Genomic DNA, 18,640 nt, shown 5'->3' with positions numbered 1-18,640 from the left:
GAGGGGAAGGATGCTGATCAGTCTGCTTAAATACTGATTCCCTTAGCATCCTCCATTAGCCACTGAGAGAGACAGGTACTAGGCTAGATGAACCAGAGGTTTGACCCAGTAAGGCACTTCTTATATTGCAGCATATATAAGCTCCGGATCTCTAGATAACTTGGATTTCAGGAAGTTCAGCTCTTTTTTATTTTTCTCTCCGGTTCAATTCATCTGAATTCACCTCACTTGGGGAGCAAATAAAGGCTGTCCTTCCTTATCATCCTCTTACATCTTTTCCCACCCTGTGATAGATGAGGCCCTTTTTAAAACAGAAGACAGCACAATCTTTGCTTCAAACAACATATACATCTACAAGGAGAAGCACTACTGGGACTCTGCTCTATTCCTCCTAAATTTCAGGGACAAATTCAGCATCCCACAGAAACATCCCTCTATATGGGCCAGCCATTAATGGAAGATGCACCTATAAAAGAAGAGAACCCTATATATCCAATCCACAGGAAATTGGATATATAAGAGAAAAAGCGTGCAATACTTGCTGTCAGGAATTGAACCAGAGAACTTCAGGCTATAAAGCACAAAGTATAATAAACTTGAGCTATTTGTATCGTGCGTTGGGATACATGGGCTCCCCAGAGCACAAACCTGTCTTACTGAGCAATAAAGATCAAACTCACAGCACTATAGAAATAATTTGTCAAACAATAATACAAATGAAGCACAATCATTCTAAAGCATAGCCAGTAGCAATTCAGCAAAAACAAATACCTCACAGTAATATGTATAGATAACTTGAAAGACTGTTCGTACTTATTAATCTTTCTGATCTGTTGTATTTATTCATTTCCCATAGTCTAAATACTTAGACTTAAAGCCACTAAAAAATTATCTTCAACAGAAGAATATTGCTGCATTTAACCATTTACCAATTATTCACTTGCAAAAAACAGTTCACATAAGTGGTAATCCATTTCGGTGCTAATTCTTACTAATTAATTCATCAAGCTTTGTAATTAATCAAAGCTTCTACTCAAATCATCCACCTTACTTAAATTTGTCTTAAAATATGGAAAATGCATTAGACAACAACAAAAGATACTGTCCATCACATTTGTTAGTTAAGGACTATTTATAAATGTTTTTTTAAATAGCTTAATTTTAATTTATACTAATCATATCTTTTAGGGCACTAGTTTAGGCCTTTAATCTCACCAGGACCTTACACTTCTCTTGTTCATACTTTGCATAATTTTGTAAGCCTTCATTTAACAATTCAGCTCCTTTTTCAAGACATAAGCAGAAGGCAAGTGGTACGCTTTATTATCATTTGGATAAATTACTTTGGAAATAAGTTGGTGAATCAACTACCTTTTTCACTTTAGAAGCAGTTCTATTGTACAGTGTCAGACACTAAGAAAACACACTTTCAGTATCTAAATTAGAAAGCAGCAAAGAAAATTTTTTATATAAATTTACCAATGAAACTGCACTGCTGTTATAAGCAAATATCTGATAAAGGATACAGTAGCTTTCCAAAGGTGACACAGCCAACATCTGCCAGGAGACTCCTTGATCTGGATAAGTGCTAAACAAAATCTATAAAAACATGCAAAAAGCCATACATTGCATTGTTAAAGAATTAGCAACACTTACCCAAGCCATCTCAAAAGTATAAAATATTACATTTTCCTTTATGATTCATGGAAGGTTTTTATAATTCACTACAATATATGAGCATGTTGTGAATACACAACAATCCTGTATTCACAACATATATATGTACATGTAACTCCAGATTTAAAACCAGGCCTGTGATGTATAAGGGCCACTGGTGTTGAAGACATACTTTATCTTCCAAGCTCATGCATTTTATTTATTTTAATCAAATTTTGATTATAAAGTTTTGAGCTGGTCTTAGAGGCCTATCTGAAAAGCCTATCTGTCCTAGCCGAGGGAATACAGTCATTGCCCACTGTGCCCTCTGATAGAGGAGTACTGCCAGAGTAAGATCCCTCATGAAGAAAAGAAGGTAACATCCTCCTGTCCAAAACTATTGCAACCCCAAGGTTCATAGATGTACATAGCAGTCAAGAGCTTCACTCTAGCTATTCAGCAGCAAAGCTTTCTAAGGATGGAAAAAGATGTCACCTTTTGTTGCCTTTGTGCCACTATAAAAATTCTTATGATGACACAAAAAGAAAGCAAATAGATGTCCATACCTTTTCTCATGCTACAAATGTGATCCCAACAAAAGGTACTAATAATTTGTGCTGCTTTATTGTGGCAGATGTCTATTCGCTTTATGGCAGGAGAGCATGGGCAGCCAGAGCTGCATGGGCAGCCACCCTGGGCAGGCACTCTCAGGGCTTGAGGGTGTTGGCCCTCAGATTTCCCATGCAAGATGGAGCCCCTGGTGCCTCAGAGGCACCTGCCCAACTTTCCCCTCTTCCAGAGATGTGCCACCAGGATCTCCACGGCGTATCTCTGGAAACAGGGGAAGTTGGGGTTCCCTGCTGTCAGAGATGCACCCTGGCAATCTCTTGGGCATATGTCTAGAAGCAGGTAAAGACTTTACCCACTTCCAGAAATGTGTTTCTGGCAATCTCCAGAGTGTCTCTCTAGAAGCAGGGAACCTGGCAACATCTATTTCTAGCTTGAGTTACAGATGCCTCCCTGCTCTGCCTCTATCTTCCATCTGTCACAACAGTGTAACTGCTGCTGAATCATGAATCAATGCCGTTCTGCATGCTCTTTCTCTCTGTTCTTCAGAGATGCAGGGAAACAAAGAGCTGGGTCCTATTCCACCTATAAGGCACTTAAATGTGATCCTATTTCACATTGCTCGTGCTCTTGAAAAACCTAATACAATGACATGGGGCCTCCCCTGCTATACTGCCTTTCTATGACTTAGTTTTCAGGCTAAGATAACTGCATGTTACAAAAATAGATGTATTTTACATCAAAGTTGTAATTGGTTTTAAGGATCTTCAGGGAAACAGGATCTCAGTGTGGATTAGGATTCCACTTTGATGCTTAACAGGTGTTATAGGACCTGGCTCTACATGTGCCTTTTTTGTCATTCTCAGAGCAGTCAGGAAAGAAAGCATAGAACAATTCTGGATCTGGCTGATTCACAATGCGCGAATCGGATCAGTTTGCTGAAAATGCCTAAAGGGGGCAATGACGATGCAACAGAGAGTCAGACAATCCAGGAGGAAGGAAAATGAGCATCTTGAAAGAGAGACTAAGAGGAGCAAACTAGATTCAAGCAATGAGAAAGATAAAGCCACTGCAAGGAGTAAAGAATGCATTGAGGAGCTGGAGATGGGGGGGAAGCACATATGGGGGCTTATAAGAAAGAGAGACACCAGGTGAAATGTTTTGCATGGGGAAAAAGAGATGAGAATATTAGACTGCAAGTCAAAGATAGAGGAGGAAAGGAGGCAGAGGAAGAAGAGAAGTAGAGAAGAAGTAAAGACAGATGTATAGGAACTAGAAATACGTCATGAGTCAGAACAGAAGGGTTCAAGGAAAGGATACGTTTCAAGTTTGATTCTGTGAGATCTAGCTAGAAAGTATAGTGGTATCTAATGCTGTCTATGGTAAGAAATCCCATGATCCTTCCAGCTTTATTTTATTCTTGAAATAGGACTATATGCTATGGACCCTTGATGGCTGCTAGCACTTCTCTGCCTGATGAGAAGTTCTACAGCCACCTATAGTTTAATAACCATTAGGCACAACAAGCAATCCATTCACAGTTTTTTGGGCCTCTTTCCACTCTGCCAAGAGTTCCACATAAATTTGAGGGAAAAGGAAAGGCATTTATTAGTAAGACATTTTAACCAATGAAGGTCTAAGAATGTCTTCAATGTTAAAATAGTATTTGAAGAGTTACTTGAAGACCCATCCCAAAATTATTTTGCAGCCATTAGACACATTTATACTAATGATCTGAACACGCCTCTCCAAACTACACTCCATAATCCCTTCTAATGTTAGCTAGCCCCCCAAATAGTTGTCTGAATAGACCATAAAGTCTGCTACTTTTTTTTATGAAGATAGGATTTGAACTTTAAGTGATGATACTTCCAAAATCAGTACATTGTTAATTTTAAAGAATTAAGTCAAACAGAAAAAAAATGTTGCAAATCCAGTACTTACAGAGCACACAACGACAAAAATAAAAAGGCCCAAAACTTTTAGGAATCGTAAACAGCATCTGAAATGTAAAAAAATAAGTTTTTATTGAAACATTATGAACAAAAGTCAATTGTATTCTATTAGTGTCTGTGCCTTCATAGGAGTTAGACAGATGTAACAATTATATCAATACCAAAGATATTACAGGCTGTCAGGATACAACTTGTTCATCAACATGATCCTATAGTGATACAAATGTAGCAAAACCTTGTTACATTCAGGCCACCTACAGTCATTACACTTTTACCTATATAAGTGATGAGAAACTGGTCTATACCTGTAACAGAACAGAAGTATGGCACACAAAACCGATCTATACTCATAAAAGAACAAACATTTGGCACACACAGACTAATTTAAAAATGGCAGAACCCAGTCTAAGTATCCCCTAGGGACACGTGTGTTCTGTTTCCTACCAATCTACGTCACTTACAGAAAACTGTGTAATTTATATTGATTCCTTCTTGAGCTTTTTAAATGTTTATACATTCAAAAATGTTTGAATATCTTTGACTTCAGGATCAAAGTTAGAGTGATTTAGCAAACTGGTAGAAGTATAGAATTAGGCAGCTCTAACATTTACAATATAATAGCTGATGCATTCTTCCCTAGCAGCAGCTCCCTCTTCCCTTTAAAGTGGTTAAAATAGGGGTTGGCAACAGTTTTGGACAGTGTGCCAAAACACCCGCAAACTTGGCTTGCAAGATGTTGGTGTGCCAGGGGCAGAAGGTGGGGGAGCTATGAGGGGCCCAATCCTTATTGTGACAGTGCAGCCCTGGCCCCTTCCCTGCTGCCTGCCCCGAGATACACATGCCAGGCAAAATGCTTTCATCTGCCACACCTTTGCCGGAGGTTGCCTACCCCTGGGTTAAAAGATATGTTGAACAAGTAGTTTGAGAATTTAGTGTCCCAAAGAGCGGTGAGAACTCGGTAACATACAAATAACCATCAATAATCATGAAGGGCCCCAATTTGTAGATCTTAAAAATACAAAGCTATTTTTTCACTTCAGTGAAGTTTTCTTTGCATAAGAACTTATAGACAGGGCCTTGAATGCATTCTACTGATTACTTAAAAAGAGCATTATCCAAAATGGTTTCTCTAAAATGTGACCATCTCTAAGCATTACTCCTAATGTATTGCCTGGAAAGACATGGAAATGGCTCTAATCCTGCCCTTTGTTATGCAAAGCTGGACTTTTACACACCACCCTCCATTAATTTTAGTGACCCCTGTATTGATCCGGTTGTAGTATCTGGGATCAAATCTGGAGATATTTCTGTTTTAGAATTTACTGTATGCCTGCTATCAAAATATGTAGGTATACATCTTTTTCAGTGTCATTTATTATTTAAAGAAGTAGATTGTTCAGTTCATCTTGCCAGAATTAATATTAAGTTCCAAATAACTAATCAACTGGGGAGGGGAAGAAAAGAAGAGTCAAATGTTTTTGGAAAGAGGGAACGGACATTCCAAGTTTCTCAAGGAGAAAAAAAAAGGATTTCTTTAAAAGTATCTTCTTAAAAGCAGTGTCTCAAATTTCTCTAGTTTCTGAACATTCACAGATGAAGTGGCTACCACTGACTGTTGGGTTTTTCATTATGGTTTTATTTATTAGTCTCACTGTGTATCTGTGCACACTGGACAAATTCTTGTATTAAAACAACTCAGTGCCATGAAATGTTCCATAATTGCAAAACAGTGTAATTGCAAAATAGTGCTTATTTTGGTAAGTGAGGCTTATTTAAAACCAACTTTTCTGCTTTAAAAAATGTTCATGTACCAGTAAGTATTCTAATGATTTATCATTTAAAAATAAGTTGTCTTTGTCATTTGTCTCTATTAATTCTTTGTTAATTGAAACATGAATCTCTCTCCCTGGCATTCTATCTAAAGGCAAAAACATTAAGACATTTCCCTGCCTCCCTGATAGCATGCTAAATCAATGGGTGGCTTTAAAAATGAAGATGACAAGGGGAAAAAAAAGACATTTCCTTGGGAGAAATGGACAAATAAGCTTAGAAGGGAATAGTCCAATAAATAGTTTTATCAACAGAAAAACATTGTGTAACCAAAAATTAAACTAGATTAGTTTAGACAGATTCAGAAATCATTTCTGAATCCCAGTGGAAATAAATTCCCTGCCTCAAATTCACTGGTACTTGTGGGAGAATTAGAAGATAACTTGGTGACTTGAGTATATTTTTGCCAACATTTAAAAAAAAAATGTTTTTATCTTTCTCTTTCTTCATCCAATCTGAATTATGATGGAGGGTATAAACAAATGTGCATGTGTCGTGAATTCAATAGGGGAAGAGGAGGTACTGCTGCTCCAGACCACACAGCAGCTCTATTGTGCATAATCCTACAGAAATACACTTGAGCTAAATCACTCCAGCTTTGATCCTGGATGACGTGGGGTTAAAGCTGAAGTGATTCTGCTACCCATACGTGTATAGAGTTTTCGATCTTAATCATTTGCATCTATCCAAACTATGAGATGAGTAGAAAATATACCATCAAATCAGAATTGTAGGACTTTACTTATACATTGCACAGATTTAAAGAATAACATGAGACAGAAGGAGATTTTGATACAAGTCTTCAAATATCTGAGGGGTGGTTATATGGAGGATGAAGATGAGCTATTTTCTATGGCTGCAGGGGACAAGGCACAGATAAATGGTGCTGAATTGCAGCAAAGGAATTTAGGTTGGCTGTTAGGAAGATCTTTCTCCCTGTGAGGGTGGTTAAGCTTTGGAGCAAGCAACCCAGAGGGGCTGTGAAATCCCCAACCTTGAATGGTTTTAAGAGCAGGTTAGACGGACCCTTGGCTATGATTGATTAGTCAAGTATGATCCTGCCTTGAGTAGACCTCCCAAGGTCTCTTCCAACTTTGCTTAGAATCACAGAACTGTAAAGGTAGCAGAAAAGCAGTTTCTTTTAGAAACAAAACATTCCAGTCTCTGGGGAAAAATGAAATAAGCAAAACAAAAAAGAGCAATGGCCAACTTTTAATCACAAAAGCAATTGTCAGTGCCTCCAGATTGATAAATATGTGAAAGCTACAACTAAGCAGGTTGTTTGGAAAATACCTGATACAGATTTATTTAATTATAAATATCTCTCTCTACTGATTATTCTCTCTATCTATAAGCATACAACTAATATTTTCTTAAACTTACTATTTTACAAATTTTTAAAGCCCTGTACAGATTAAAATTAGATTTAATGCATCTGATACATTTTCAGGCTGCACTTTCAAATGATGTTTCAGTAGCTCCAACTGAAACAAGATGACAGCTTCATTTTAAGCTACAATAGAAACCAGGAGCACTAATTGAGCCTTTATGAGTCCATAACTACTCATCTGTAAGCAACAAATTCAGCCTGAAATGCTGACAAGATATAATATAACGCTTTTGAAAGTGGTTATTTTATTGATTAAGTGCAGCATTTCAAAAGGTTGTTGTTTGTTTGCCTGGCTGTTTTGGCACTCTATTGCAGAAGCAGTTTTCTAAGAGCTTACAAACAGGATATGATCATCTACTGACTTAACCATATTTAGAAATCTGTGCCTGGCTCTGCAAATATAAACTGGCACAGCAATGCAAGTACAAATTCTGTGTCAAATTCTTTGCTGATTTATGCCTCCAATGCAATCCCATTGGACTACAATGGGACTGTATGTATTGTATATTTGTGCAGAATTTCACCCTCCATTTTTAATCTTAATCCTTTGGAACCAGATCCTCATCTAGAGTAAACCAGCATAGCTCAATTAACTCCAGCCAATTTACTCCAGCTGAGGATATGGGCCTTTATGTAACTTCAGCAATACTGGACTGAAAATCTCTCTCAGCAAACCCTGCCAGGACAGTATAGGACTTTCCTAAAAGTAAACTTCCGCTGCACTGGAAATTATTGATTAAATAAATAAAAAAACAAAAGCAGGACCTCAATAAAATAAAATGTTAGCTCTAGTGGCAGGTACTGCAAAAAACAATGCTGTGCAGTTGTCAGCTTCTGTTTGAGCTGTAACCATTGTAACCAATACAGTTAACCTGCTCTGCTTACTCACCAAGTGTAAAATAGGGCAAAACCCCATTTTTCTCAAAGATCCATAATTTTAAAAAAGAGCAACAAATATGAAACAGTGAGCTAAGGCAAAACACATGCACTGAAAAAAAAAACACAGGTATTTTATGAAAGGATGGCAAACTGTAGGTCCAGGAGTTGATACAGAGATATGTAACCTTATGTGTAGCTTTGGCCTAATTATTAGGGCTGTGCGAAGTTTCGGTTCCTGATGTGATTTGGCAGAGATTCAGCCCAATTCAGTGGCCAAATCTCCGAATCTGAATCAAATCAGGAGTCCCTTTAATCTCTCCAAATTGAATCAGAACCCTCTGAGTCGATTCGGAAAAAGTCAGAGATTCAGACATAGACACAGCTTTAAGTGTTTTTTCTACATACCTCGAGGTACCAGGTGGCTTGTGAATGCTGTGGCTGAGGGAGTGAACCACAGAACCGTGAGGGACTCTCCAGCGTGCTCAGCAGCAGACCCAGAGGTGGATCAGAAGCACTTCTGGTCCACCTCTGGGTCTGGCAGGGAGCACGCAGGGGACTCCCTGCATCCCCCTGGCTCAGCAACTGGTGCCTCCTGGGTGTGGGGGGGTACCTGGGGTCCCCAATGGCCGACTCCTGAGCTGGGGGGGGGGGGGCCCCAGTGTGCTCCCCGGCGGACCCGGAAGTGAACCAGAACCACTTCCATGTTCGCCGCCAAGCACGCAGGGGGGCCCCCACACTCCTGTGCGACACTTCATCCACCCCACTATCACAATGTTCACGAGCCATGCCTAATACCTCAAGGTATGTAGAAAAAACATATAAAGCTGTGTCTGTGGCCAAATCGCTGATTCTCCGAATCAATATCAAATCTTCAGGTTCAGATTCTGCTGAATCGAATCGGGGACAGTGCTCCGAATCAATTAATCAAATCACTGTCCCCAATTCGGGCCAAATCTGAATCCGAATTGAATACAGCCTGTTTTGCACACCCCTACTAATTATTGCAGGTCAAACTAGAATTTAAAAAGTCGTGAAGGGACACAGGGAATTAGCATTCGGGAAAGAGGTTCTGCACCTAAAAACCTAGCCAATGTTGTGAAATTTTATATTCAAATTCATGTTGCATTGATTTATTTTAATTTACTAATAAAACTAAGCCCCACAAATGTAGGCTTTATACAGCAGGTACACACCTAAAATATTTAAAAGGTAGAAGTCTGCCAGCCATTTCTGATAATGCTTTCTTCAACTGTAAATATAGAAAGCTATTATCATTATACATTATATTTTTAGAGATGGTGATAGTTAAATACTGTATAAATAAAAGACTGCTTACTCAGGCCTAAGTTAAACACTATAGAACTACTGAATGTATCCAAAATAGCACATATTCTGGAAGAGCCCAAGGGTTAAAATTGAACAGAATTTCAAAGGTGTCAAGACAGCCTGTTTCCTTTCACATGTAAGTATATACCTGGTGCTTGTATAAGAAGGGGACAATAGATTATAAGCAGATAGGTTTCGACAGAGTGTCTAGCTTAAAAATCAATGACACAACATGCCCCAGAGTACAAAGTGTTATTTTACTCATTTGCAGGAAATAAATCAATTGCAAGGCATATTCCCTTAGTCATTGACCCTTGTAGAAATAATAAAAATTTAAAGAATACACTTTGAATTCAGACCTCATCTTTGATATATTGAACTTGACGTGAAGGTTGTCCAAGAGTTCACATTTCTCAGATGAAGCAGATCTAGACAAGCTAGTCATTTCACTTCCCAGCTGAGACCTTTGCTCAAATTCTGCAGAGCTGTTGTCCCATGAATCATCCTCCATGGTGAAATCTGGATTATGAAGAGCCATGTATCGTAACCTATAACACAATTATATCCTTAATATTAAAACACTGGTAAATCCTGATCTTATGCATGTTAAACTTTACTTTGACTTTAATGGACACAGTAATAGTAGTAAAACTAAGTACATGCCTAAGAGTCTGCCAAACTGGGGAAACAGTCAGTGCAATGATTCATGGCAGAATCATTATCTGACTGAAACTGTGAGAGTCTGAGAAAAGCATTTAACCTTATGTTGGGGCTCTGTAATATAGTTTAGGAATGTTCCTTGCTAAACACACAAAATCCTCTATGCAACTGTGGATGTGCTTACACATTACAATTAGCACATGCTAACTCTAAGGGATGTTAGTTTGTGCTAAAGTCAGCACGCACAGGGATCAGTCACACATTAAGGGTTAATACCCTCTCTAACAAGCGTTGCTCAGACCTGCCACTAGAGGGCTAGTGACCAGGAGCATGGCTAGGAGCTGCAAGGCTGCTCCACGCCTGCAACATTCACCAGCCCTCTAATCTCAGTATAGGCTGGGGGGTCCGCTATACTGCATGGATTGCCCCCTACCTGATCTCCCTCTCTGCCCCCTGTATCACTCTCTCCTCCCACATCTTGATCACCACCCTCAATGATCTTATTACCCTCCCAATCATCCCCTCCACCTCCAGATCACCACCCTGCTGCCCCAATCAGCCCCACAGCATTGGCATCACCAGCAGGGAGAGGGACTCCCCCTCCTTGCCTGCTCCCAAGCTCCCTGTAGCCCACACTGTGCCTACGTGCCCAGATTCAGCCCCCATCAAGCCCTGTGGATGTCTGGTAGCTCCTTGCCCCCCTCTCTCCTGCCTTCGCTTCAGCTGTGGGGGCTGGACCCAGGCACACAGGTCTGGTGCAGGCTTCAGGAAGCCCTGGAGCAGACAAGTAGGGGGAATCCCCACCATTGCCACCGCTCTTGGGCTAATCAGGGTGGTGGGGAGGTGATCTGGGGGTAGAGCAGCTAATTGGGGAATGGGGAGGGGGCATCCAGGTGCTAATAGGAATCATCCAGGGGTGATTCAGGGAGGTGGAGGGGAAACCAGCCTACCAGTTCTCCTCCCATCCTCCTGCCCTCTCCATCCTGCAATCCTGCCCCCTCCCCTCATCCTCCCTGCCCTCTTCACCCCTTTCCCCTCTATTCCTATTTACCACCTGCTTCCCAGTTGTCACCCAGGACAGTAAAGGCCTGGATGATAGCTAGTCCACCTAGGAGCAGTGCCTCCCGGGATATAGGAAAACTGCATATTAGTAGTTTTATCTTAGTTGAACAGCTAGAAGTTAATTTAACTCAAGCTAAGTAGCACAGCTCAAAAAAAAACTATTATTGCCCACAGTGGCATAACTTTAAGATGCCTAGCACATGTTTATGAGCTTTAATATGCAATCATTCAAGTTTAAAATGTTTTAACCCTGTCTAATTGTAATGTGTAATCTCACTTAATGCTTTGAAACATACAGACTGAACATACTACCGTGAAGTCACCTCCTCCTCTCATGACCCCGTTGTCCATCAAGCTGCTTCCCAGAATGCCTCAGGTTAGTATGTCAGAAGGAAAAGTGCAGAATAGAACAGAATGGAATAGAATCCCTTTCACTTGAAACAAAAATAACCCACCCATTTTCCTCTGATGAAACCTTCAGCAAAGGTGTCTTCTCTGTAAAGCAGTTGTCTTTTGATCTCATGTTGAATAACTTGGGCAAACTGAAGTGATACCTTGAAAAATGGGGGAGACACAAAGTGGCTGATTATCGATAATCACTATCACCTAAGGTTCTACATAAAATGTTGTTTGATAAAAAGCACATTTAGCTAATTAAATGCTAACTCAGCAAGTGAGGGATGGCCTGGAGCTGCTTACCAGAAACTGCAGACAAAATTCTATCCATTCTTCAAATAGGATCTCACATCAGTTTCCCCCCAAAATTATTCCACATACAGAACACAGAAGTTATACAATGCAAGTTAATACCAAAGAGAACTATAGATCAAGGAATGGATTTTTATTAAAAATTTAGGATGGTCTTCTAAGTTTGTGGCCAGACCAAAGTGCTGCTGGGTCAAAGGAAATACTTTGAAGTGGCTGAGATACTGTTTCCTCCCCTTTTATCCAATGTACTAGCCATTTAAATGTTGTGAATCCTTTGGACTTCCTTTGATTCATCCTTACCCATAGATGTTCAGGTAGTATCAATGGTGAAAAAAGGCCTTTTTGGCCTGGGCTTGCTAGGAAACTCTGCCAAGCAAGAGAATCTGGCCATGGAAATACATTCTTATTACTTCAAAGCTAGATAACACTAACCTACTGTATCTGGAGCCAAGAGTAGAAAATGCAGAGACTCTAACATGGGCAAAATTAATCAATCTACTTCCTCATTGGTTTGGATCACTACAGCTGCAATATCCCTGGGCTATGATCCTTCCATGAGCTCCCAATCTACTTCTGCTGCTGGCAAAAAAAATAGCTGGCCATGGTGTCCCAAACCTTTAATAAGCTAATGGCCTGTTGCTTCAAGAACTGTATCTTCATCCCTGGCTGCCAAGAAAGCATCGGTAAGATGAGACTGAAGTAAGAGCGTGTTAATGACTGAGTAGGTATGGCACACTCAGGAGAAGTCCAGCTACACGAGTGGAAAAAGGATCTGAAATCTGAAAAGTGGGGAAACAAAAATGACTCATGGCTACATAAATAGAAATGAGGCGTCTGTAGGCAAAATAAGATTTTGTCTCAAGAAATTAGTAAGTGATCTCTATAGGGAGATTGAATTAAACCTAGATTCATTGGAAATAGGAGTTACAGAGAACACTTAAATATAGTACAACCTTATGGTAATGAACTCCCCAGGATCCAGAGAAAAGTTCATTAAAAGGGGATGTTCACTGGAATAGCATTATTCACTTTGCTGCTGCAAAATAATGAGGGGGGGGTTATAATGAGTTTGTGTTATAAACTGACTCCTTGTGCTAAGGAGAAGAGAAAGAATAAAATTATGAACTCTCAAAATGTGCATGTACAGGTAACAGAACTTTTTGCATAACCCCACAAAGATTTACACATGCTTAAATATGAATAGTTAAAATGAATGTGATCACTCAGGGCTAACCTTAGATTGCTGAATTAATTTGCCAGTGATTGATCAGTTTTCACTACCATTTGTGGGCCATCCTTGGCCTATGTAAATTGAAAATGGGACAGTCTGGAATGAAATTTAACCTTTCCCACTGATACATTGTTAGGGCAATATAGCGCACTCTACCAGTTGTGTGAAGTGATGCCTCTAGACTCCAAGGCTGTTAATAAGTTAACTTTTTTTTTGCATCAAAAGTTTAAAACTTAATCCCTCACTTAACACTCATCATAGCCTAGAACATAAAATGTAGCATTTTGAAATACTGGAGATTTTTGCTAAATAAAACAATAGTACAAATACTAACATAACTTGCAATTTTAGGTGCACTGAACATTAACAATACGCTCAACATTCTCTGGAGAAATTTACATCAGAGGATGACATGTTTAATAAAAATTCTCAATGTTGGACATGGGGGTAGGTTGTAGCTGTGTTGGTCTAAACATATAGGCAGACAAGGTTCTTTAAGTAAAAATGGTCTTTTATTAGACCAACTCAAATAGTTGGAAACATTCTTCTTTGCAAGCTCTCAGGTACAGATACCCTTCATAAGGCAGAGTTGGACATGGCTTTACATATTCAGATTCTTAAACTCACGTTATGATGTCCTACCACAAAAAAACAATTAACTGCTTCTTCTGTTAAGCAACATGCTAGAACCCACAGCACTAAAAATAGACACTTCATTGTGTTATTTATTAATTATTTCACTATCACCATATGGTATCAACCTTTTCACAAGAACACATGCTAACAATGAAAGTAAAGTCTCTGATTGGTAACCCAAAAACATTTGACAAACACTGACTATTTTTTACTAATGATTTGTTATTTGGAACTTAATGTTAGCTCTACCAAGATGCACTGGACCCCTGATCTAGCAAGCTGATAATTTACTGCACAAGCTGAATCTACATCTGAATCGACTGCAGCACAAACACACCCTAAGGGCTACATGCTGTTCCTTATTCAAGAAACCTGGTAAAACCACTCTCTAAGGTGAGTAATCTCACAGAATACTGAAGCACAAAGTGACTGCAGAAAACACAACCAAAAAGGTGATGTCAGAAGTAAACTGCATAATCTAACAGTCTCCTGGGGGTTATTTCAAGATTCTGTGATTCAGGCCATCCTCTACTTTGGTGTAGAACATGTCCAGAATTTATTGATGCCTAATTTTTCCCCTTTAAATCACCTCTGAATTTGGCTGTAGAGCTTCATTTGAGGACTAGGAAAGAATAACCAATATAATGACACTTCAGCTCACAAAGTGGAACTCATTAGTCTGTGATGCTATCAATTTATACAGAGTAAGGGGAGAAGGAAGGGAAAATAGAAGAGCAGGAAGGATAAAAGAAAAGGTCAGGCTCAGTGAAATCAAAAGTCCCAACTCTTGAAATTTGTCATTGTTCTACTCAGACAGAAAAAGAGATTGAGATAAACTATGAAGAAAATGAATGGACAAAGGGACCCATAAAGGTGAACATTTTGGATGGGGAAGAAAAGTTAGAAAAATCACAACAAAGGAATAGCATGGGCTAGCAACTACCAAGAATAAAACACATTCCAATTCAGAGAGGCCTCACACAAGGCCTCTTGCACCTCTAGAAGCTTTATGCAGTGGCTACACGAGGCATCAGTCATGTGCAACATCAAAAAGCTCATTTGGGCACAAAGCAGAGATAATCTGGGAAGGGCCAATGATCCACATTCACATAGATTTAATGTTGTACCTTGCAGCAGCATGAAGTGTGTTTGAAGTATGCAAGACGCAAGGATTTCTTAGGGATCTACTTTTTAGATTGGACGAACTGCATATCCTAGCTGAGCAGTTGGTCCAGTAAAAGGTAAGACCCTAAGAAATCCTTGCTTCTTGCATTATTCCTGGACCATCACAGCTACAACATCATTCTAAAGCTACCAGGGTTTGAAGTGGTAGTTCTGGGGGAACTTTGGGTAAATGGTTGCAAACAACCTCAATGACCAAAGAAACTCCCTCAAACCCTATATCTCTACAACTTCTAGATATGTCCACCCTACTGCCCCCTCCACTTCTGGCTACAGGCAATCAGGTAGCAACACCCAATGGCCCAAAAAACCTATCAGCAACTCCCCATTCAACTGGTTTATCCTAAGCTACTATGGTAGTAACTAAATAGTCCTTATTCCAGAGGAAAACAACACAATAAACTTTAAACCCAGAAATCTCTCTACTTTGTGAAGGATATCTTCACAACCAAAGCAGCTGTATATTTAGAGCCAGATCCTCAACTCTGCTGCACTTACATTCAGTGTAGGTGATGGCATGGAGGGACAGAGGTAAAGGTACCTATGAATTCACTTTTCTGCACTCACAGTCCAGAGCCAAAATATTTCCAGAACCACTTAAAGCAGGAAAAATACCATATGTATCTTCCCATAAAGAATTAACCATATTGATTTCAACTGCATCTTGAGGGGGAAGATAACATTAGCTTCCCCCAAAACTTAGGGGGAAAGATAACATTAATAATGCTCATGAAGAAAAAAAATTCTATGTTTCAAGAATATACCACTATGAACAATGAAGAGTAAACAACAAAATCATGAACTATGAAAAAAATGACAGTGCCTTTTTCAATAACTACAAAACACTATCACTATGGAAAGGTCCCTCTGGTGTACAGATTTCAGAAAAGAAAAGTATAGCCTGCCTAAAGTATAACTATAACTGCTGTCATGTGTTGTAGCTTCTTTTCCATTATTTATTCTCAATGTTTTTGCAGTGCAGCTGGAAATGTTGTCATTAATTAAGAGAAACTATTCTGAATACCAAAATTTGTATTCCTAATCCCTTCTCAGTGCTGAGCATGGAGGTCTGGGAACATAGGGTGCAGAAATGACAATTTATACCCAATCTGGCCACAGAAAGCAGCCTACAGCCATGACCAAACAAGTGCTGCAGACCGTTTCAAAAATGGCTGATGGGGGTGAAAATCTGAACCCTTATTGCATAAGGGTTCAGATGAAGACATTTCAAAATACAGCATTTCCTGTAACTTCTGTCTGCACTGCCTGCCGGCTTGTTGCTGTTTTCAGAATGGGAGCGCGGAAAAGGAGCAGAGAGAGTTTGGCCTGGAGTTTTTTCAGGCCTCACTGAAGTGTCGGGTGGGTGTATTGGAGCCTCCCCTCCCCGAAAGTGAGGGGGCTCCAATTCATGCATCCCGTCCTCCAGTGCTGGCTGGGGAACACTTAGAATGAGCTCCCTCTACTCCCCTTCCCCCTCCCATTCTGAAAACAGCACAGGCTCACAGGGAGGAAACAGGCTACAGGCTTCCAGTCAGCACCTAGATTTCCCTTCCCCCTGGAACCAACAGTGAACTTTTGTTTGGTCCTGGGGAATCAGTGTAACTCAGAACGCTTTCTGCAATGTATTCTCAGTTACAGCGGGAAGCTGCACTTCTGTCTGCACACGAAGGTGGTACTGTTTTTTGAAGTTGGAACATTGAACAATGGAGGGAAGGCTCCTTTTTGTGTCCTGGTTACTGGCAAACGTGTTTGTAATCCCTGATTTAACTTGCAGAATTTCTTATGGTTTCCATAGGAATTGAGATAACTGAATGGCATGGCCAAAGCAAAGGCTTCTCCATAATAGAATCACAGAAAATTAGGGCTGAAAGAGACCTAAGGAGATCATCTATCTATCTATCTATCTATCTATCTATCTATTCCAACCCCCTGCTCAAAGCAGGATCATCCCCAACTATATCATCCCATCCAAGGCTTTGTCTAGCAGGATCTTAAAAATCTCTAAGGATGGAGAGTCCACAACCTCTCTGACTAGCCTGTTCCAGTGCTTTACTACCCTCTTAGTGAGAAAGTTCTTCCTAATATCTAACCTAAACTTCCCCTGCTCCAACTTGAGACCACTGTTTCTTGTTCTGTTCTCTACCACTGGAGAGAATGGTCTAGCTCCATCCTCTTTGTACCAACTTTTAGGTAGTTGAAGGCTGTTATTAAATCCCCCCTGTCTTCTCTTCTCCAGACTAAATAAGCCCACTTCCCTCAGCCTCTCCTCATAAGTCTTCCACAACCCTCTATTTTTGTGGCCTTCCCCAGGACTCTCTCCAATTTGTCTATGTCCTTTCTGTAGTGGGGGGCCCAAGAGTGGACACAGTACTCCAGATGTGGCCTCACCAGTACCCAATAGGGGGGATTAATCACTTCCCTCAATCAACTGGCAACGCTACTACTAACACAGCTCTGTATGCTGTTAGCCTTCTCAGCAAAGGCACACTGTTGACTTGTATTCAGATTATTGTCCACTGTAACCCCCAGGTCCTTTTCTGCAGAGCTGCTGCTTGACCAGTCAGTCCCCAGTCTATACCAGGGCATCCTGTTCCATCCTAAGTGCAGGACTTTGCACTGATCCTTACTGAACTTCCAATTTGCCTAAGTCTCTCTGAATGCTAGCCCTACCCTCCAGCATAAACACTACTCTCCCCAGCTTGGTGTCATCCACAAACTCTCTGGAGGTGCACTCTATCTCATCTTGCAGATTGTTGATGAAGACATTGAACAAAACCGGCCCCAGGACTAACCCCTGGGGCACTCCACCTGACTGCCAACTAGACATGGAGCCATTGCTAACTACCCTTTGAGCCTGACAATCCAGTCAGTTTTCTATCTACCTTACAGTCCAGTAATCCAACCCATACTTTCTTAGCTTACTTGTGAGAATGTTGTGAGAGACTATATCAAAAACCTTGCTAAGGTCAAGGTAGACCACATTCACTGCTCTCCCTGCATCCACAATGCCAGTCATCTCATCAAAGAAGGCAATCAGGTTGGTCAGGCATGACTTGCCCTTGGTGAGTTCAGGCTAACTGTTTCTAATACCTTCTTTTTCTCCAAGTGCTTAGAGATGGATTCCTTGAAGACTTGCTCCATGATTTTTCCAGGAACTAAGGTGAGGCTGACTGTTCTGTAGTTCCCTGGATCCTCCTCCTTCCCTTTCTTAAAGCTGGGCACTAGATTTGCCCTTTTCCAATTATCCAGGACCACTCCTGGCCACCGCAAGCTTTCAAAAATAATGGCCAGGCATTTTGCAATCACATTGGCCAACTCCCTCAGCACCCTTGGGTATATCCCATCTGGCCCCATGGACTTGTACACATCCAGCTTTTCTAAATAGTCTCTAACCCGTTCTTTCACCACTGTTGGATGCTCATCACCTCCCCAAACTGTGTTGCCAGGTGCAGTAGTCTGGGAGCTGACCTTGCTTGTAAAGACTTCAGCCTTTTCCACATCATCTGTCACTAGGTTGCCTCCGCTATTCAGTAAGGGACCCACACATTCCACGCTCTT

The 18,640-nt window shown here is 40.4% G+C and overlaps 1 protein-coding gene across 1 annotated transcript in view; it reads right to left on the bottom strand.

The window, feature by feature from the left end:
- Positions 1-18,640, bottom strand: part of OCA2 (OCA2 melanosomal transmembrane protein) — a 421,183-nt gene that overhangs the window by 305,409 nt on the left and 97,134 nt on the right. The window contains exons 3-6 of the mRNA XM_014527422.1: positions 11,781-11,879; positions 9,963-10,151; positions 4,168-4,225; positions 1,527-1,599 (exon numbers count right to left, since the gene is read on the bottom strand). Of these exons, the coding sequence (XP_014382908.1) occupies positions 1,527-1,599; positions 4,168-4,225; positions 9,963-10,151; positions 11,781-11,879 (419 nt within the window). The remainder of the gene's footprint in view (positions 1-1,526; positions 1,600-4,167; positions 4,226-9,962; positions 10,152-11,780; positions 11,880-18,640) is intronic.

The sequence above is a fragment of the Alligator sinensis genome, unplaced genomic scaffold (assembly GCF_000455745.1).
Source record: "Alligator sinensis unplaced genomic scaffold, ASM45574v1 scaffold144_2, whole genome shotgun sequence".
Lineage (NCBI taxonomy): Eukaryota > Metazoa > Chordata > Crocodylia > Alligatoridae > Alligator > Alligator sinensis.
The sequence above is the reverse complement of the archived record's forward strand: the minus strand, read 5'-3'. Positions and strand labels throughout refer to the sequence as shown.